Below are 21771 nucleotides of genomic sequence, written 5' to 3'. Positions count from 1 at the left end.
TTGCTAAGCAACCATCAGAAGAAACTTCAGAGCCAGGCTAGCTCTTTTCCCCTGTTTCCAGTCTTTGTGCTGAGCTAACCGACCCCTGGCAGTATAGGTTATATTTAACAAACATGAGTGGTATCAATCTTCTCAAGTAATAATATTTTAATAGTTTATCCTATAAGATTAAACTATTTAATAAAAAATATACAAGAGCATAGGTGGTATAGATACTTTGTTGAAATCTAACAAAAATAAAGTTGCATGCAGATTAACTGGATTGTGTGTGAATCCACACGTTTTCCTCAGGTTGCACTGAATCAAAGTGTAGGCTACCAGGAAAAGTAGACAAGCATCCGTCCGAGAATAGGTTAACGCTGACAAAGCACAGTTTTTAATGTGCTACATTAGTGTTAATGTTGTTTTTTCTCCTTTAGAGTTTCAGCCTGACCAAAATTATTCTACATAATCCAAAATCAGACCACCTATGAAGCCAGAACATGTGGCTTGTGGCTTCAAATATTTTATCTGGCTGTCGACCAAATTTCACACACAGACCCTTAAACCGCCGTTGTTTTTCTTAATGTGGGTGAAATTGGGCTGCAGAATCTATTGACAAGAACAATGGAGACAGGTTACAGTAAGTATTTCAGAACTCTATCTCACACTATGATCCAGGGTGTCAGAAAGAGAGCAGCAGTGGAATAAAATTGTCAGTCTGTGAAACAAGAAGAGAGTAGAAGTGTCAGACCCCTCAAGACTGGAAAAATATTCACATAACACAACTGATCATTTTAATGAAATTAAAATAGTAATGGTTGGAGATTTTGAGAGTAAACACTGGAAAGAGCATGCAAATAAGATACAAGACCACATGCTGTAAAGCCAAGCTGGTTTAGATCCCAAAAGCTAACACAGATAAAACAGGTACAAACCGTGTAAAAACATACTCCTATGACTAGTGAACAGAATAAAACATCCATAGTTCTTGCCCTTTAAAATCTCCTACCATATGAATCCCACAGAACCGAGAACATACTTCAGAAAGGAGCCTTCCTCTTTGACCCACCACATCACTTCAGCTCTGGGGAGACAAGTGGACCAGAGCAGATGTTTTAAAAACCATCCACCCTTCCTCCCCTGCCAGTACTGCTTTTTGCGTTTCCTCTTTAGAAATGGGAGCAGAGAATAATACATTAAAAAAAAAAAGTACACTAACAATAACATTTCAGCATCAGCTAAATATCAAACATGGCTCTTGAAGCAGTGAAGAGTTGGACTCTGCAGGATGTTCCATTCAGAGGTTGTGGTTGTGGCTGTGGGATATGTTGGATGGAGCCAGAAGCACATCAGACTGGTAAGTGGAGGCAGATGGTGGTGTTGTACCTTCCCTCCTCTAGACCTCCCACTTTCACTCACCCAACCACATGCAGTTAACTTCATCCATTAACAACAATATAATGTTGTCTTGTTGATTAGATGTCACTAGGTGGTAAGTATTTTTCTTTTCTTTTTTTTTAGCCTTTTTTCGTATAATAAAATCTATTGTAACAATGTGTTCTCACAGTTATGGTGTGATTTCATGGTCATTATAATACAAATCCGAGACCAAAGCAAATGTTGGATTCTCATTATAACTTACAATATTTTAACATACCAATTATATAACCTTCAACCTCTTTAAAAGCCACTCACCTCATCATCCTCATAATAACCACATCAGTCATTTCTCTGATTCAGACAAAGCTTGTGCAGTGATGTTCACTCAGCGTTTATGCCATTGGGCCACCCAGTGGGCATAAACAGGGAGTGCATGCTCTCTCTAACAACTTTCAGCAAATGAATCCAGTTGTAAAGGTCTCACAGATGAGTGGTAGTTGAAGCACAATATGTAAATTCAGAGTCATAAAGATCAAAATGAGTCTGAGAGGCCTGGCTTTTTGTATTATTTTAGGTTAGGGTTTTATGGTTCGTCATACTGTATGCACCATCACTATTCTCGACTGGGCTTCAAACAGTGGTATCACATGTAGTGAGATTTAACATTTTCAAAAAACTAAGATCATAAATAACCAATGTGACATGTTCCCCTTGAGGGCCGCGTTATACTCACTTCCTTAATTTGGTTTTATTTCATGCAATCACTGTTCAGGGAAATATCCCTCTTCTTACATTCTTTTTTTCCCTCTTCCCTTCCCTCAAACACTTTTCTACTGGACTGAACCCCACTTCCCCACGGTTTTGCGTGGACAAAATAAGTGAGATTTCAGGTAGCTAAGAGAAAATTACACACGTCGGGCTTGCTGAATGACCTCTCAGACACTCATCTATCTTCATTTCAGCTGCTGAATGGACTTTCTACCACACCTAAAATCATCTTCTTCTAACCTTCAGATAAAACTCTTTGCTGTCCCCACACTTGTCAAAACCCACACTTGGCCAGCTGGTGGCCCTGCTGGCACATAGTCCCTGTCCACTCCTTCAGACCATCACAGCCGATCAGCAGTACCATTTCTTGGTTACCAAAATCAGCTTCTAGCGGTGAGGTAGCAAATTGCAACCAACTGAATACCCCATTTCTGCTAATAGATTCCCCTAAATCCTAAACATTGGTCGTAGAAAGCTATGGTGCATAGTTTCTGTTGCCCTCATAAAGAAAGTAATGACATCAACACTGTCTGCACATCTACATGACTCAAGCCTTCGGGTGATCACACCCCTATCCCTCATCCACACAGTTGCTAGCACAGAGGATAGAAAATACATGATTGACTCTTCAGAAGAAGTAATTATCTGGTCATTTTTATTTCCTCTTTGTCTCTTAAACTGAACGCTCCTGTTTTCCTTTCACAGCGGTGATGTAAAACACATCACTCGAGCTGCTGTGCGCAAATGTTGGCAGACTACACCATTTTGTAAACATAGCCATACTGAGATATAATGGGAGGGAAAAAAAGGACATGGAGCGACAGGGCAATCCCGGAAGTGGAAGGCCGTGGACATAAACTATGGATTAAGTGACCTTTCCATCATGTGATGAACTCAGAGATACAATAAATAATTGTTGTCATGGACACCTTACTCCTGTTCATTCCTTTAATTCTTAAACGATAGAGGCCTCTTTTCTCACTGTTTCAATACAACAATTCCATAGTGTTTTCCCCTACCAACTGCTGTGTTTGCAGCTGATCATTTGGAAATAAATCTTCTATGATTTCAAAATATTTTGTAGGGGTCAATTAAATCATCAGTGTTTTCTAAAAATGATTTGGTTTTGCAACTATGCTTTGATATGATGCAGTCTGCTCAATAACAATATATATATAGCTCTGTCATAGCAGATGGTTATTGTGTGTCTGCAATTATTGCAGGCATCTGCAGTTAATGCCTCCTGGCTATCAAAAAGGCACTACAGTAGCCTACACTACATCAAATAAGTCTCCATAGCCACAGTTTGGACACATAGATTAGTTCAAATTATGAGCCTTGGCCAGGAGCAGAGCCTGTTCTGTTTCCCCTTTATTGAGAGTGAAGGCTCACTGTGTTTTAAAGCTTATTTGAATGTAATTGTAGTATTCAGAATACACAGTAAAAAGCAAGGGTCAATGTGTTTTGTTGTGTGTGGAAATCAATAATCAATACAGATCAGTATAGGTACACTATTTTACATATTGATGCCAAACTAAGAAAGGTCATGGGTGGTGCATTGACAAGGTCCTTAGGACTAAAGGCTAGACCACCCAGGTGAACAAATACTGCAAAAAATATAAGTGGTTTCCATAACAACACAATGTGGTCAAGGCAAAATCCTTGCTACTTCATTGCTGCCCATACTTCAAATCATCTCTGAGGCAGTTCAGCTTCTGCATCTTTTTAAATGCTCAGTGGATACCTGGTATCACAAACTAGGCAGGAAAGACTAGGGAAGCTGATGAAGCATGGTGACAAACCATGGGCGACAGATCATCTCTTGTCTTTCTGTCTCTCCGGCCCTCCTCTCCAGTCCAAACAGGGTTGGGCCAAACAGCAGGTGGTGCAGAAGAGAAGCCCGGATATGGGATTTACACATTTGTGGATCTCAGATATCTGCAAAGGACAAGCATGGAGGAGCAACGAATCCCAAATTTTAAAAAGTAAGTGCTGCTATTGACATCTATGTTACTTTTTTGTGTCTATGTTATAGTGTATTATGTCAATTTCAAGTCTTATAAACGAAGACAATTTGCTTTAAAATTGTAGCTAACTATACTGTATATATTTGTTGATTTACAGTATGTCAATATGTCTGTTCAATTTCAGTGCAGATAGGACATTCCCCAATGTCTTGTGTTAGGGATAGGTTTAACAGAATAAGGGTAGGGTCCAGTTGAGTTGTATACTATGTCATCTATTAGCTATTTATCTTGCTCCATTACGTGTCTTAAGTTGCAGTCACTAGTTCTTTGAAAAGCACTTTTACATAATCTAAGGTGTCAATGATTTTGGTAGAAAATATTTGGATCAAAATAAGCTCAGAAAGACTGTTTCAAAACTTATTTCAATCTGTCAAAATATCCTATCCTATTAATACAAAATGATAACATGAATAAATGATACATAAATGATTTTTGCATTCATTTGCGTGACTGTGCTGAATACCTGCTGTTAAGACTATTGTTAATAACAATACATTAATATTGCAGAAGGTTTACTTTGGAGGAAATAAAACCCTTAGTTGATTTTGAATGTTTGCTAAAGGCCATGTTTGACAAACAGAATACAGTCTATCCAACACCAAAATCTGGGTGTCAGTCCTGAAAATCATCAACCAAGACAGAAGATAGTTTGTTAAGTAAAAGCTTGCGTTGAATATAAAACATAGATTTTGTGTTATGCATTCAAAACTGAGTGTGATGGGAATTGACTGGAGCCACCAAACAAAGGGATAACACAGAGGTTTGTTAAATGGTAATGAGTAATTTGTTTTTATCTTGCCAATTAATAGTCATCAAGTCTTGACCAACCGTTTTGAGTTAGCTGGGATGGGCTGAGGATTCTTTGGAGGATTTCAATGCATCTGTTTAAGTCTGAAGCTCAAATGTTAATGTGCTCACTTCGTTGTCCACCATCTATTTTAGACCCCTTTTAAACTTTTCTCTCCAAAGTGGACCTGCATCATTTTCATACCTGATTTTAAGATTTAGAGTTTTTTTTAAACAAGTAGAATATCTTGTAGTTATTTTTACTTAAATCTGTGCACCTAATTGTCTTTCATGTTCAGATTTGTTCCCCCTTCTCTCCTCTCCACAGCTCAGGTGTCACAGCAATAGCGTCTCTGGCCGTGGCTTGCTGAATAAAGATGCACATGGAATTGGACAGACAAATCAGATGATTCACAAGAGGAGAAAGAAGTCCACCCTCTGATCTCAGGACCACTGTTTGTGATGATGTGAGTCATCGGCGTGCAAATCCAAAGACGGTTTTAAGACATGGAGGCACTTCAGTTTTGTGTTATGAATCTATTGGTAAATGAACCTTGATGTCAACATGAGGTCAAAGCAAGGGTAACCATTTTGTTCCACTCACTTGCATAGATGATTCACCCTTCAAAGAGACATCACTGGGAACTAGCAGAGTTTAATGATGTAGCAGCTACAGGTGACTCAAATGTGGCCTATGATTCAAGACAGTCCAACCACAGTCAGTATGGAAGTGCAGACAACGTCTCTGGTCTGGATATATGTCAACGGTACAGAACAACTGAACACTTCAGATGAGTACAACACAACAGATTTGAGTGAAAACTCAGACAAGTACCAATCTTACATCATTGGTCTCTTCCTGTCCTGTCTGTACACCATCCTACTCTTTCCTATTGGATTTATTGGTAACATCCTAATTCTGGTGGTGAACCTGAACCACAGAGAGAAGATGACCATTCCTGACCTTTACTTTGTTAACCTGGCTGTAGCTGACCTCATCCTGGTGGCAGATTCCCTCATCGAGGTCTTCAATCTGAATGAGAAGTATTATGACTACGCTGTCCTCTGCACCTTCATGTCCCTTTTCCTGCAGGTTAACATGTACAGCAGCATATTCTTTCTAACATGGATGAGCATTGACCGATACATTGCCTTGGCTAGCTCCATAAGCAGCAGCCCGTTGAGGACTATGCAGCATGCCAAGCTCAGCTGTGGCCTCATCTGGATGGCTTCCATCCTGGCCACCCTTCTACCCTTCACCATTGTGCAGACCCAGCACAGGGGTGAGGTGCACTTCTGCTTCGCCAATGTCTTTGAGATTCAGTGGCTGGAGGTTACCATTGGCTTTTTGGTGCCTTTCTCCATCATTGGTCTATGCTACTCTCTAATTGGGCGAATCCTCATGAGGGCCCAGAAGCACCGCGGATTGCGGCCACGGCGGCAGAAGGCCCTGCTCATGATCGTAGTGGTGGTTCTGGTGTTCTTCATCTGCTGGCTGCCAGAGAACGTCTTCATCAGCATTCAACTGCTGCAGGGCACAGCTGACCCTTCGCAGAGGACTGCTACCACCCTGTGGCATGACTACCCACTCACAGGACACATTGTTAACCTGGCAGCTTTCTCCAACAGCTGCCTCAATCCTATTATCTACAGCTTTCTAGGAGAAACCTTCAGGGACAAGCTGCGTCTTTTCATTAAGCAGAAGGCCAGCTGGTCAGTAGTGAACCGCTTCTGCCAACACGGCCTCGATTTACACCTCCCTGTCAGGAGGGAAGTGTCCGTGGTGTGACTGTTAAGAAGAGGAACAAATGTTGTGAATCTGAGTCCACAAAATATGCTAAAAATTCTTCACCCAGTGTGAAATATGACCTCAGCTTTCTTTATCTGTTATTTAGCTTTGCCCCATAGTTGTACCAGTGTCTCAGTTAACCTGCTCACTTTTTGAACAAAAACACAAAAGCACCAAGTATGTACACTCAAAGGATGAAACTGACTTGATAAGTGAATCCCTTTAAGATAACAATGCACATACATTACTAAAGCTATAATCATGATCATCTGGATGTTGGATTGTTTGCTTTAAGTCTTTTTGGTGTGTTTTTTCTTCAAAAAGTTAGTTGGATGGCAAGACAGTCAACAGTTAACAAAATGTGAGAAGCAAAACGTCAGCTTCTACCCTTTAAGCATACAGCCAGTGGGCAAAGATAACTAATAAATGAAAGAGTGCCAGAGGAGACCAGCCATTGTGGAATGAAACATTTAATGTTATGTGAGCTATGATGCAAATCTTCCAGAACATTTTCTGGGTATGTGGGATTACCCGTAGAAAAAGGCTGCCTTACAGCATGCATAGAAGACACAATGCATCACCTTAGATCTAATCAGGCTATCCATTTTAGATGCAAAGAATTGGTCATTTCGGTTCAAATCTACTGTACTTTTAACTGTATTATGTAAAAAGGAAAACACGCATTTATCAAGAAACTACCACATACCTACCATCCACATCAAACCATGATGTCATGATAACCCATGACAAAATGACTGCTGTCAATTTTCAAGTAGAAATTCAACATTAAACAAGGTATTAACTGTCCAGGACATCACAGTAGGGGACACAACACATAGCAGTGACTGTCGCTGTTAATATTACTGTACCCCTTCTTTTGTGCATTCCAGCTAACATTTTTTTTCCTACTGTTGAAAAATAAATTGTTTTATGTATACCTAAACAGTCATTGCACAATGAAGAAAAGGTTTCACAAAATGTGTTTTATATTTAAAAAATAAAGAAAATGTTCCACTTCTACTGGAATATAAAGCAGAAGTTGTTGAGAAATGTGTTTTCGAAAATACCCAACAACATTTAACATGAACCTAGCTCGTTTTGTGCACGTCTTGGAATAAATAAGGACACTGGATGTTATGAACCCAGTCACATTATCAGGTTAATTAATGACACGATTTTTGTAAGATAATCTCCAAAATGTAATGCCTAAACTCTACATGCATATTGTGGTTAATACAGGCGGCTCATTTCAAAGATGGCTGAGTTATTATCTCACTTGTCAGCTCTTGTTAGCATGATGGTAAAGCAAAGAAGCAGGTGTTGTTTTGCCAGAAGGTGATGAGACTGAGTAAACACATTATTCAATGTTGACAACATGAAGCTGCTTCAAATTTTTCATCTTACCCTTTTTTACATGTATACACTGATAAACAGCAATGGCCAACCCTCAACGTGGGCCTGTGACAAATTTCCAAGTAAAAAACCCACTTCATCTGCACATTGCTTTTCTGTCACTGGACGTGTGGATTATCCTAAACATCATCACCTTGAGAAAATGCTTTTGACAGAACAAAGATGCTCAATCAATAACCCAATGAACACAGGTTAATGCAGTGCAGATTACCATGCTACGCAGGTGCAATTCATGTATTCCATCAGAGGCTCAAAAGCAGAGGTTTCAATGAAACCTGCTAAGGTCAAGTTGCCAAGTAGTTTTACAGCCTCAAAGTGTTTGTTGATGCGTCAGATCAAACATTATACATTCTTGTTCTGTAACAATGCACTGCTTTCCCTCAGATTCAATAGGGCTCACAGTTACCTGCATCATATGAAATATAACAGGGTTTACAGAATAATCCCTTTTTTATTCACATGTTTGCAACAAGAAACACTGCATGCTCAACAGTTTATGTGCATTGAAAATTCTAAAGCAGTAGATGTATTATGTAGCCACAACAAAAAGAGTACAGTAACGCCTAGGTTGAGGATTGTACATTAATAAATCAAAGCTATGTATTGCCAGCCTGCGGTGGGCCAGAGCTGTATTTGTGCATTGGGCAGCCAGAGATAATTCCGTGAATCAACAGTCCAAACCACAAAGTGTTATTCCAGCTGTAATAGTCCCAGCAGCCTGGGAAAGCAGCGCTGGGGATTGTTTAAGTGATTGTTTATTAGAGGTCGCTGCAAAAATGCAGAACATGTTGTGGTACATGACACTAAAGATTCTATTGCTTTGTGTTTCCATTGCACAATTCTAAGTCCCATGTTCTTACCGTGTAAGAAAACCGTCAATATGTACTTCTTTTCACAGTTTTCTTAAAACTTGACAAGAACAGGTAAGTATAGCTTGTATTTTGTATGTGGATTTAGATGTGTGTGTGAAACAGCACATGGCTCGATCAGATCCACAGAGGGCACAAAGACAGGGAGGTAATAATCCAATGAAAGCTGTCAAGATTAATGAGAAAAACAGGCCACTCCTAGCCACCACAACCAAGGCCTTTTTAAGTTCAACCCTGTGGAAGAGATAATGGATCATCTTTACATCACACATACACACATCCAAATGCATGCAAACACACATATTTGCGAGGCTGGGAGAAGGAGTGACAGTGGGCTGTGAGTACAGCTGAGACTACTGAGTAAGGTTAAAGGTTTGTGGTGATTCACGTCACAGAGAGGAAAAAGGGTGTGACTTTTCCCCTTGCTTACTGAGCATTCAATACTTCCTCTGGATGATGCTGGATTATACAAAGAGTTTGTGAGCAACGAATCCATCAGGTAAAAATAACAATACATTTAGGTTATGTGTGTATATGTGTTAAGGCAGTCACATGATGATGATAATGGAATATGGAGACAAATCCTGGAGCATATTCTTACTGACTAGCTGGATGAAAAGGTTTTTGGTAAAAAATCATTAACAGGCGTAAGGACACCACTTCCTCTCTGTACCCCTGCTGCCGTTGCTCAAACATATCAAAGTGCAAATACACAGCAAGTGTCCTCTTTATTGGGTGCAAAACAATGTGACAATGGAGAAAACTAAAATAAATGTATGCTCAGTTTTCGTTCAGAGAAGTGTGTACTCAACTCTAGCATAATTTTAGGCTGCAAATTGGTGTATTGGATAATTGTATTATGGTCAAATATGTTTTTAACATGCTGTCCCGCTTATTCTTGCAGATGAGGTCGGACAAAAAAATTGAAACATCTTAAATATAGCTCAGTCAAGTCCAAGTTCAATCAACACCTTTCTGACTCTTCAGAAACTTCCCAATCTCATTGCTGAGCTTTTGTATTGTATTATATTATAGTGTACAGATGTATCAAATGACCTGGAAACGGAATGTACATTGCTTAAATTTAGCTTCTGATTCTTTGTCGGTTGGACAATTAAGTGTTTTAGGATTTTATAACATCAGAGTTGTAAATTCTATAAAGCATGACATTTATGACAATTTGAACTTTGCTTGATCGGCTTAAAATATGTAGAAAACAAAGCAAGCAAATGTAATTCAAAAGAAAGCTGAGCACCTTAAAAAATGTTCTTACTTAAGAAAGGTGCTAGGCATTGTCCTACTGTAAACGGAGTGGGGGTGGGGCATGTCAAAGTAATTACAACAGGACAGTGCAGGGTGTATGCATAATTACAAGGCAATGCACTTGGTGGACCTCAGCAGCTGAATAATGGATTAGACATATAATTGCATTTGCAAATTAAAATCCCTCACAGGAAAAAAACATAGAACAGTTTAGCTTCCAAGATACAGAAGGGAAGAAAAGGGATTAGAGTTTGACAAGCTGCAGGCAGACCCCATCAAGTAGCTCATTTCTAATAATTAAAGCAATCAAAAGAAATAAATGTATGCACCAAAACTTAACAAAAAAATTTGAAAATTCACACTGCAGGCAAATGTTGCAGTGTTTGCAATAAACCAAAACACAAAAAAGTGTCTATAATGCATCGGACTACATGGTGAACCATAAAAAAAACAATGATTCCTAATACATGCTTCATATTTTACTAAAATAGATGTCTTACTTCTCAGTTATACTCAAAGAATGCTATGACAAACACATGCATTATAAAATAATAACCGAATTTTTTAACCGAATATAAATTAGTTATATCTAGCCCACGCCTGCATGATAAATGCAGTATGTACATTGGCCTACTGGGTGTCTTGCACTGAGATTAAAAACAAAACAAATGGTGGCTCATTAAAGATTTTGATCAAGTTGGGGGGGGGGGTCATTGGTAGAATTTTCACTGATGACCTCAGGGTTTTACTAAAATGCTCTCCTGAACAACAACCATTAGGCTACAGCCTGCAAGATACAGCTTCTAAATTCAAGTCTGCAAGGATCCTTGAAAAAACGGGGGATTTCCTCATTGTTATGAATATGGGTAACTTATTTCTTCTTGTCATTATTATCATAATTATTATTATGTTAACTTACATAAAAAATGAGTACATTGACGCAGATGTATTTCTAGAGAAAAAGAGACAGAGAGAGAGAGAGAGAGAGAGAGAGAGAGAGAGAGAGAGAGAGAGAGGAATCAGCTATGACAAACCAGAATGGATAAACAGTCACAAGTATATGTCGTTCTCTAAATACATCCATGGTATATGTCCCTACTGTCTCATATTTGCCGCGCTCCCTGCATCTGTTTGCAGTGTGCGCTGGCGTGCAGGCGGATGTGCATGCACGCAAGCAACAGATCCGAGCGCATGCGCAATTCATTGTTTTGACTGAAAATGCCGTCGGTTTCGAAAACGGCGGCCAATGCGTCTCCTCAAACCGAGAAACCTACCCACTATACGTAAGTAAAGCTGCTGCAAAGAAACAGCAAACTCGCTCGTTGTAGAAAATGTTATTTTCACGCGCACCTATGTCCGTTTGCATTTCATGCATTCGTCAACTCTTATGTGTGAGTTCAAAACATGGTGCTTTTCCAGGCTTTGTGACTGCCTAACGTCACATAGCAAACAGCGACTGCACGCTAACGACATCAGCCGTAATATACGAAACGCGGACATCTTACATCACTTAATGGACAAACCAAGCGTTAACCGAATTGTTTACAGTAGTTTTACCGACTTGGTGAATTGTTTTTAATAATCCGTTCAATGTTAAATCGTCAACTTGGTCTGCTAAATGATTAGCCAGGAACTCGCTAACCAGTCTGCTTGTAAATACCTCGGCCTTATTTTGAGTTCCCCCTTGCTACGCACATTCATAGACGTACGCTCACGGTCTTTCAACCAGCGTTAGGTCAAAATGACTACGTAATTTGCTCTCTGAATACCGAGCTAACGTTAGTGACTCAAAATAGTAGGCTACACTACTAGCACTAGAATACGACTCATTGTATCTAACTTTTTCCCTGCTTTCGACTTATTTCTTAGTCATTTTAAAACGCGGTTGCTAAAAGTATCTTTTTTATTGTTTTTCCTTGTTTCAGATACTTGAAGGAGTTCAGGACAGAGCAGTGTCCGCTGTTCCTACAGCATAAGTGTACGCAGCATAGACCCTTTACGTGCTTTCATTGGCATTTTCTCAACCAGCGGCGAAGGCGACCCATTAGAAGAAGAGACGGAACTTTTAACTACAGCCCGGACGTGTACTGCACGAAATACGACGAGACTACAGGCATTTGCCCAGATGGAGATGAGTAAGTCCCTGTTTCAATCATTCCTTCAGCTACATGATAGTGTCAGTGTGTCGTGATGCAGCTATACTCAATTAACAGATGAATGTAACCAATACCATCAACATTGAATGCAGTTCATCGTTGGGCTGTGGTGTGTCTTCATTGAGAGGACTTGTGTGGATATACCTCTGGTTTCTTTGTTGAAGTAGTACTATATTGCTTCATACAGTGAGTTTTACAGCGTCTGAAACAAACTTTACAAAACTGTAGGACTTTTTCCATTATGTTGTGAATGCAGTCCAAGGAGGAACCAGTAGGCTATGTATCTAACTGTTCGTAGTAATGTTTGCAACAGACTGAAAGGATGTGTCTCTATTATGTACGTCTAAGATAAATTCTTAGAGTTAAAAACTTACTGTGGCTATTGCGGCGTAAATGTGTAAAATTAACAAGCTCTTTGTTGTTTAATGGCATGTGTGCACATCAGCCTGAAATTAGTCTGTAAGCTGTCATTGTGGTTATAAAAGCTAAAGTGATGAAGGAAGTGTTCATTTTAAAATTACTTCCAAGACCAGACTGTGCGTTTGTGTAATCAAACAAGAGTGATCTAAAGATAAGGTGCAAAGCTGTGTTTTGTTACGCCAGTGATGAGTGCAATGTGAAAAATATGATTGTGTTGCTTGCAATTTATTTATTTAGAAAGGAAAATGGGATTTTCTCATACACTGGCGGCATTAATCATTTAGTGTCCCCTATCTGAAAGATGTGATGTTTCAGATGTTGGATTCATGTTACAAATGCAATAAGGCAATGGCCTCTTCTTTGCCTTTTGTTTTCCTGTATTCTCTATCTAGAGTAAGTCTATGTACCAAAATGTAACATTTCTGATTGAACTCACCCTTCTTGTCGCATGACCACATCTTTTTGTCTTTGAGATTAGGCTATGTGACAGGTTATCTCTGGGTGCCCTCCAGCATTATAGTCACTTTTGCAAATATTATTTTTCAGCTAATGGCAACATGCAATTTCCTGCATGAACATGATCTTGTTTTTGATCTTGACATTTTTCTGTTTTCCCAAAATGTCTGTTTTCCATAGTGTCCTTACAATAAGATACCAAGTAATTATCTTTTCGACAGGCGTGTGGCTTTAACATTATCCAGTACCAGTATTGACCAAACTGTCAAGTTGGACAAAAACTAGATATGTGACTTCTCAAAAACTGGGAATTAAAACTTGCACAGAATTTAATTGAACCCCACATAGAAATAAAAAGAAATAAGATTATTGAACTAAGGGAAAATGAACGGCCCCTGCATTTCTTCCTCTGCCAATGGTAACTATTTTTGTATGACTTAGTGTTGCCATAGCAACCGTTGCTACTCAAGAAAGGGAAATTTGGGTTATTCAAGAGGCTTATTGGCCATACATTTCTTGAAGCATTGCTGATGTGTCATCCCTGCACTCACAGTAGAATCTTACTCCTGATAAAACTGTGTGCAACTAAAACAACTATCTCATTTTATTACAATTTATAATCATTTTTAGTTTGGATCGTGTTTTAAATGTCAGTGCAGTGCTTGGCTAATATGTTAGAATAGAGTAGAGATGCACTGTACAATTATATTTTGAAGGAGGATCATGTATTTTGTTTATTTGGGACAGATTTGAGGTATGGGCTCCACTTTTTCAGTATTATTTTAATGTCTATGAAAATCATTTTAAATTCATTTTTTATTTAGATCAGCTGATGAGATATGTCAATGTTTTATCCTTGCTTCTCTAGCTGTCCTTATTTACACCGGACAACTGGTGACACAGAGCGCAAGTACCATCTACGCTATTACAAGACTGGCACTTGTATCCATGAGACAGACGCTCGAGGGCATTGTGTGAAGAATGGCCTCCACTGTGCGTTTGCTCACGGGCCACATGATCTCCGACCTCCAGTCTATGATATCAGGTGACATACAAAGCAAATAGTGGCCTCTCTTTTCTCTGCCAAACTTTTCACTCACAAGCCTCACAATGGAACGAACAAATAAGCCAATTTACACATAAAGTAAACACAAAACCTGTATTAAAAGGGTTTAATGGATCGCTGGACTTCCATTTTGGTAAGGCATTTGGCTCAATGAATTAAAAAAAAAAAAAAAGTGTGTATATATATATATATATATATATATACAAAGTACATATACTAGATAAACACGTTTTATTGAGCTCTGTGCTGCTGAAAGAGCTGAGTGAAAACGGATCTTAAGACTTTAAACAAAGGATTTAATTATGTGTGTGTGTGTGTGTGTACTGTATATTAAACTTTTTTTAAGGAATTGGTGGTAACAACTACATTGATTTCTGTGCACAGAGAGATTCAAGCACAAGAGGCCCTTCAAAATGGACAGTTGGGATCTGGCGAAGGTATTCCTGATCTGCAGCCTGGTGTATTAGCCAGCCAAGCTATGATCGAGAAAACCCTGACAGAAGACCCCCGGTGGCAAGGTGAGTAAGCCCCACTCTGGTAATAATGTGCGCATGCAAAACCAAATAATATACTTTTTGTTAATTTCTTGCAAAACCAAAGGAAAATTAACCTGATATTTTGTATCATTTTTGCAGATACCAACTTTGTTTTAGCCAACTATAAAACAGAGCAGTGTACTAAGCCCCCAAGACTATGCAGACAGGGCTACGCTTGCCCCCACTACCACAACAGTAGAGATCGAAGACGAAATCCTAGAAAGTTCAAATATAGGTAAGAAATGACTTTGTTTAGGTAAGATTAACACATTGTTGTGTAATTGTAATGAGTTAAAGATTCTGACTCTACGAATGCAGGTCAACTCCCTGCCCTAATGTGAAACATGGGGATGAATGGGGCGAACCCTCAAAGTGTGACAGTGGAGACAGTTGCCAGTATTGTCACTCTCGCACTGAACAGCAGTTTCACCCAGAGGTGAGTTAATTTTGTTAATCTGAAAAACAGGTGGTCATGGCTTTCTTCTTCACAATAATACATTTTAATAATGATACCCAAGCCCTAAAGCAGACTGGTCACCAAAACAGCCCTTATTCAGGTATCGTGTAGACCGTGAAATGTGTTTTTGAATGTGTAATTCAACTGGAAGTCCAAGATATTGTAATTACGAGGTTTTATTTTGTTAATATTGTTGTAGCTTCACTGATGTAACTTGTTGGTTGACTGTTTTTTCTGAGGGCAGACATCTTACCTTTGTATCTTATTCGCTTGTGATTTGTTTTTCTTTCTCTAAGATCTACAAATCTACTAAATGCAATGATATGCGACAAACAGGATACTGCCCCAGAGGACCGTTTTGTGCGTTTGCACATGTAGAAAGTAAGTGAAAGTTTGTCTAAATACTGACTTTAGTTCAGTTTAGATTTTATATAGGCTACACACTTGTAAGGGCATCGTCTTGGTTTTTACAAATTTAAAAAAAAAGCAACATTACCCTTCTGATTGATGTAAAAATAGCCACAAGCAATGCTATTGGATGTTGGCTGTTGGCAACCTGCTAGCTCATAGACAATATGATTTTTAATATTTTTTTTATTCCTTTCAGGAATTCCCTCTACAGAGGAGACCATGAGCTCATTGCTAACAGCGATTCAGTCGAGTTCACAGTCCCAGCTGGGCTCTCAGCAGTATTCAGAGTGTCCAATCAGTGAGTGGAACAGTGGAGGCAGCTCCACCACCAGCGCAACCAGTAGCAACGGACAAGTAGGAAGTGTACGTTTTCTCTGTTGCTTAGTTAGTCCTAAATAGGAAATGTATCAAAACCCACTCATCCAGGGGGTTGGATTACAAAAGTAGACAAATACCTAAATCACATTTCAGCCATTTATCTGTCAACATTTGTCTACCGTGCTCTCATTTTTCTGTTGGCATGTTTTTTTTTTTTTTATACATTGGTTTGTCATTACTACTATTTCCTTTTACTGTTTTACAATTCATTGCATTGTTTCAAAAGAACAGAGGCAATTTCTCATTATTCAAGACGATAATTCAGTAGAACAGCTGGTCTCTAGGTTATTGTTAGAATTTCAACCTAAGATAAATTCTCTAGGCCATTCAGAATTATGGTTTTATCCGTCTTTTGATCATCATTTTATTAAGATCATGTGCACTTCTCTTTCTCAGGTTTCATGTTCTAATAGCTCAACTGTAACTCCAAGCTCAGGAAACGACAGTTTGTTATCCCCAGTGGGATCCATCAGCAGGTCGAAACCCTTAACTAATTGTAGTTCATGTTCAGAATCCACCACATCCAGTGTCTCATCTCTGACGTCTAACTATCCTAAAGCTCCGGGCTTTGAACGTGAGGATCAGGTATACAGACTGCTCTCTTCAGCTTTAGGAAGAATATGACACATAGACACAACTTAGGGCTTTACAGTTAATGTATCACTCTCATTCATTTTTAAATTACTGTTTATTTCTCATGTCATTAGTAATTTTACTTTGAGATATTTTATGATAAATAGCTTGGCTTTTAGGTCTTGGATCATCTTGGATTTGTGTTGCCTGTTCTTAACAAAAGACTCCGTAGTATGTTATCACTTGATTAGAGTATTGAGTAGTTTATACCTGGGGGATTTGACGACAGTTCTCATTGTTGAGCCTTAATGATGTATATTTATAATAAATGCTGCATTTTGTAAACATCACAAGAAGCCCGATCTTGCAACCAGATTCCTTAAAAAAATATGTTCACTCAGCCAGTATGCACCTGCCACGTCTACCTAGAACTGTTGATTTATTTAATGAAAGAGGAGAGACAAGCCAAGCCCTTGAATGTTTAGCTTCCTTATACAAAATTTTTATGACAAGAGTATTTTTAACTTTACGCTAAGAATACCCTTTAGGTTGATTTCCCTGCTTTCTGAAGAATGCCTCCCACTCACAGTAAAATGTGTCTATTTCTATCAATGGGGACGTACTGTATTCAAAAGGCAATATGTTATGTCATTCCTAGAGCTACAAGTGGCACACAGTGCTGAGTTACATGGTCAGTTTACACACCTTGGATTCTGATTCTCAATGTAATTCAGTGGAAAAATTACCCCATAAATTCGGACAATTACAGGACCTACTGCAAATAAGCAGTGTTTAACACTGCTCCAGAGCACGTCATCAACTCACAGTTAGTTCCATTGGGGAATGTAGAGAAAGGTTAATGTGGAAAAAAAATAATAAGAAGAAATCTCTGTGTTTAATTTTGTTTGTGGTTTATTACAGTGCAAACATGCCTTGAGTTCCTCGGTCTGGGCATAAAATCTAAAGTTTGTCACTGAAATGTGCCGTTTCTGTGTTATTTGATGACTTTTAGATTAAGAACAAGGGACAGTTGGATCAGAAATTGATGGACCAAGAAAAACAGGTTTGTGATTAAATGGTTTATTTTGTGGTATTAAGCGTGATTTATGCTTCTGCATTAAATCTAGGCCGTGGCTGTGTATCTAGGTACATGGAGACATGGACCCTACGCCGTAGCCTGACACGCACCTCTGTCAGCAAAGGGAAGACCCTTTGTTTCGCCAGCTATTTCTCTATTCGGTACTTGCTCCGAATCGAATCGCTGTCACTCTCTCACTCGCTCTACCACACACACACACACACACACACACACACACACATGCCGGCCCTGCTATTCTCTTAAAGAGATTGACGCGCACACCAACGCACAAGTATAAACTTCAGGCCACTTACATTGGATATGGCAACAACTCTGCGTGAAGCCTTCGCGGAACCATACATCACGCTTTAGTAATATTTTAATGATATTAATAATAAATGTCTATTTTAGTGCTGTCAATCGATTAAAAATGTAATCAAGTAAATCACAGTTTTGGGCTGTGATTAATCCTGATTAATTCTTAAATTTAAAATACTATGTTTTACTTGTAAGCGGTGCAGTGTTGAAATAAAATATTAAATAACTTAATAACATTGTAGATTAAACAAATGCCTTCTGTGCTTTCCTTTTAGACACAGCATACTGTATTCTCTGCGGTTAACCCTTTGGCATCAAGCTTTACCTCCAGTATAACATCCAGCTTGGCCTCTAGTATTGGCTCAGATAGTTCTTCACCCACCACCTTATCAACAATGAATGCAAAAGCCACACCTTTCTATCCAGGGAGCAACACAGTGGAGTCTGTTATAGGTATGTGTATGGAAAGTCAGCTGTAAACAAATTGAGCCGACTACTGTGTTTTGTTGTCAAATGTCAGCCCAACGTATTTTGTTTCCCTTCAGGATCCGCTCTGGACCTTAACTTCAGTGACATTAATGTTGCATCTCTTGATAAGGAGTTTGAAGAGCAAGACAACAGCGTTGGATTGGCAAGTAAGTTTGTTAAAGTACTTTCAGTTGTTTTAGCCCTCAATAACAATTCATCTAATAATTTTTTTTGTTAGAGAAACAACAGTATTTACTTTCCCCCCACAGGTAAAAGGGTGCTGGGTGGATCTGCTCCAGTTAACATTCCTGGCTCGCTGGCACGATCGTCCTCTTTTAATTCTTCATCTTCGCTCTCCACCTCCCCGCTAAGCTCCCTCTCCCAGTCGCTGTCGCAGTCCCTGCTGTCGCAGTCCCTGCTGTCTGGGACGTTATCACAGCAAAATCAACCTTCAAACATGTTAGCCAAGCAAGAGCATGGCCTCCTGGGAACACCCACCTCTTCTTCCCAGAATTCTTTGGGTAAGCTGATAGCATCAGACATTTTACTCTAAGTAAAGAAAGCACTTGACTTCAGATTGTAAACTCAGAGATGTATATGTCAATAACAATAGCTTAACATTCTTCTAGACACCACTCTGTTAATAATAGTATAATAATATTCCTATTTTAGTTAAGTATTGAGCACTTCCTGTAATTTTACTTAAATGTTTCACATGCAGATGTTAAGCTGAGAAGTGTTGCTGTTAGTTTGATTGTGTAAGAAACAATTTTTCCTAATGAAGCAACAAGAAAAAAAAAAGAGTTCTCAATTTCTTTAGTTTTGGATTGATTCAAATATTTTGACTCATCTAAATGAATTGTAGCTTTCCAGTCCCAACTAACTTCTGATTTTTGTGCCTGGTCTTGTGATTTTAACACTTAGGCTTGAATGGAGGGGCTAGCAGCATTTGGGACTTTGTAAGTGGCAGCTTTTCACCGAGTCCATCTCCAGTTTTCAGCAGCCTAACCTCTGGAACCAGCAGTGCTGATCTGGCCCGTCTTTTTAGAGATCTGGACGAGGCCAAGAGGAAAATAAAACAATGGGAGGAGGCCTGGCATCAGGTCAAACAAGTCAGTGTTATAATTAACTGTCGTTTTAACACGTGTCTTAGCCTACCAGAATGATTTCCCTTTTCATAAATGGCAAACATTTTTATCACAAAATTCAACTTTGTTCCAGGCCTATGAAGCTTGCCAGAAAGACGCTCATGAAGCAAAGGAACAAGCAAAAACGGCCGAGACAGAGCGGCAGCTGGCAGAACAAAAATGGGAGGAAACAGAGCGCAAGCTGAAGGAGCTCCAGGGGGACTTTGATGTTCTTTGTCGCACCCCTGGAACACCTCTACTACGTAACTATGGAGAGTTGGACAAGCTCCCCTTGTCAAAGCTTCACTCCATCCAGAGTCAGCTGCGTAATGACCTAGACCTTATAGATGGGGTAAGACAGACAAGCTCACGCACAGAATTTAGTTTGTAGCATCTAGTTTTAAACTGGTTTATCAGTCTATCATTCAGATCTACGTTTTGTCATCATGCATGCTTATTTGACAAGTCTGCATGATCTGTATGTTCCTAAGTTGCAGCTGATATTCATTTTTTTCTTTCCCAACAGGTAATATATCAGCTTCAGTCAAAGAAATGTATAGTTTGCCAAAAGCATGATCGTTGCATTGTTCTGCAGCCTTGCCAACATTATGTACTATGTGAAACCTGTGCACCTAGTAAAACAGAATGTCCCTACTGTAGAACAAAAATATTGAAGTGGTGATGTACAATTACTCGAGGTACTATTTAAAGAATTAGCCCTTTGGAAAAACTACTAATAGATATTACATTTTCTAAATAACGATGTCTGTTTCATACAGTGATTGAATTAATTTAGGATACAATGATGTTTGACAACACAACTAGTATTAGGAATCAGATGTGCAGGGGATTCAATCATTATAGTTTTTGCACATTTTATGTGCACATTACCTCATCCAGAAAGCATTCTGCATGAAAAGCTACACACTCAAATTAGAATATCAAATTACCTTGCAGTGCCCTTTCTCAAATCTTCAATCATGATTTGGACACTCTAAAGGACATAAATAATGTGTCCACATATCTGCTTTACAGAAAAAAAATGTATACATATATGTATTGCCAAGCTGACATTTTGCTCTTTTATTCAATCCAAAATTACAGATTATTAAAAAATTGCAAAGAGGACCAATAAACTTGGTTGAAAGCTGTATACACAAAGACATTAATGAGTGTGAGTTTGTATTTCTGCCCTCATGTTTAGCTTTTTATGGATTGAAAAGAAGGAAAGCTTACTCACTGTAACTTTATTAATGTATCTTAACTGAAAAGTTCTAGTTTTAAAATTACATATTAAAACAACTCTTATGTCCTTCTAATACTGTAAGTCTTTTGATGGTGGGAAAAGTCTGATCTGAACAAAGTATTGTTTGTAATAATATCAAGGGGAGTTGCCCTGTAGCCCACTGATCCAATAGGGAAATTGGAAAAAGAAAATGTCGCTATTGTGGAACAAAACGATCCCACACAATCCTACATAAATATAGACAAAGCCATTGTTAATATTTCACCACAATAGCAGTGCTATAGGCATTCCAGGTTCTCAAATGCAAAAATATCACTGTGTAAATGTTTGAAACCTACTGCTAGGAATTGTTGAGTTCACTCACACTCAACAAGTCCGGTGATGGCAAACATGAAATAGGCAAACTCATTTTTCTTTTAATTAAAGAGGAATACATCAAAGGCAAATAATTCACTCAGGAGCTTTTGCAAGCAAGTCATCATTAACCAAAGCATACCGTTTACAGAGTATGGAGCTGCCAAAACGGACATGTGAAATGGGTTGCTGTTCGTCTTCATTGTACCAGAAAGCCCTAGAACATTTAACAGCTCCATGCTCTGAGGAATTAATGCATTCAACACTAAAATTGGTAGTCTTTTGGCCAAATTATTGTCCAGCATTTGAGACTGAAGATGCAGATTTGTTAAGTGGTTTACATCCAATGAGGTATTATTGCTGAACCACACCTGTTTCTGTAAATCAGCTGCAGTACATCCGACTAACCAAGAAAACAACAAAACACATCACACATTTTAGTGTTCCTCT

At 38.9% G+C, this 21771-nt stretch overlaps 2 protein-coding genes across 5 annotated transcripts; both read left to right on the top strand.

Moving 5' to 3' along the window:
* Positions 1 to 3843: 3843 nt before the first annotated feature.
* gper1 (G protein-coupled estrogen receptor 1) lies at positions 3844 to 7664 on the top strand. Its single transcript, XM_034895181.1, has 2 exons — positions 3844 to 4115; positions 5272 to 7664. The coding sequence occupies exon 2, from the start codon at positions 5629 to 5631 to the stop codon at positions 6730 to 6732; it is 1104 nt and encodes a 367-aa protein (XP_034751072.1). The 5' UTR covers positions 3844 to 4115; positions 5272 to 5628; the 3' UTR covers positions 6733 to 7664.
* A 3658-nt stretch (positions 7665 to 11322) lies between these two features.
* unkl (unk like zinc finger) lies at positions 11323 to 20884 on the top strand. 4 transcript variants are annotated; one of them, XM_034895176.1, is made up of 16 exons: positions 11323 to 11560; positions 12203 to 12412; positions 14178 to 14354; positions 14760 to 14893; positions 15011 to 15146; positions 15230 to 15347; positions 15665 to 15749; positions 15976 to 16133; positions 16554 to 16742; positions 17743 to 17793; positions 18402 to 18579; positions 18672 to 18761; positions 18864 to 19115; positions 19519 to 19706; positions 19816 to 20073; positions 20248 to 20884. In XM_034895176.1, exons 1-16 carry the CDS (start codon positions 11496 to 11498, stop codon positions 20401 to 20403), a joined length of 2445 nt encoding a protein of 814 aa, XP_034751067.1. In that variant the 5' UTR covers positions 11323 to 11495; the 3' UTR covers positions 20404 to 20884. The 4 variants fall into 4 exon arrangements, with proteins under 4 accessions (XP_034751067.1, XP_034751066.1, XP_034751069.1 ...); XM_034895175.1 differs by having other exon boundaries at positions 15976 to 16142; XM_034895178.1 differs by lacking the exon at positions 16554 to 16742.
* Positions 20885 to 21771: the final 887 nt, after the last annotated feature.

Source organism: Etheostoma cragini, chromosome 15, assembly GCF_013103735.1.
Source record: "Etheostoma cragini isolate CJK2018 chromosome 15, CSU_Ecrag_1.0, whole genome shotgun sequence".
Lineage (NCBI taxonomy): Eukaryota > Metazoa > Chordata > Actinopteri > Perciformes > Percidae > Etheostoma > Etheostoma cragini.
Note: the sequence above shows the minus strand (reverse complement) of the source record. Positions and strands in the feature narration are given on the sequence as shown.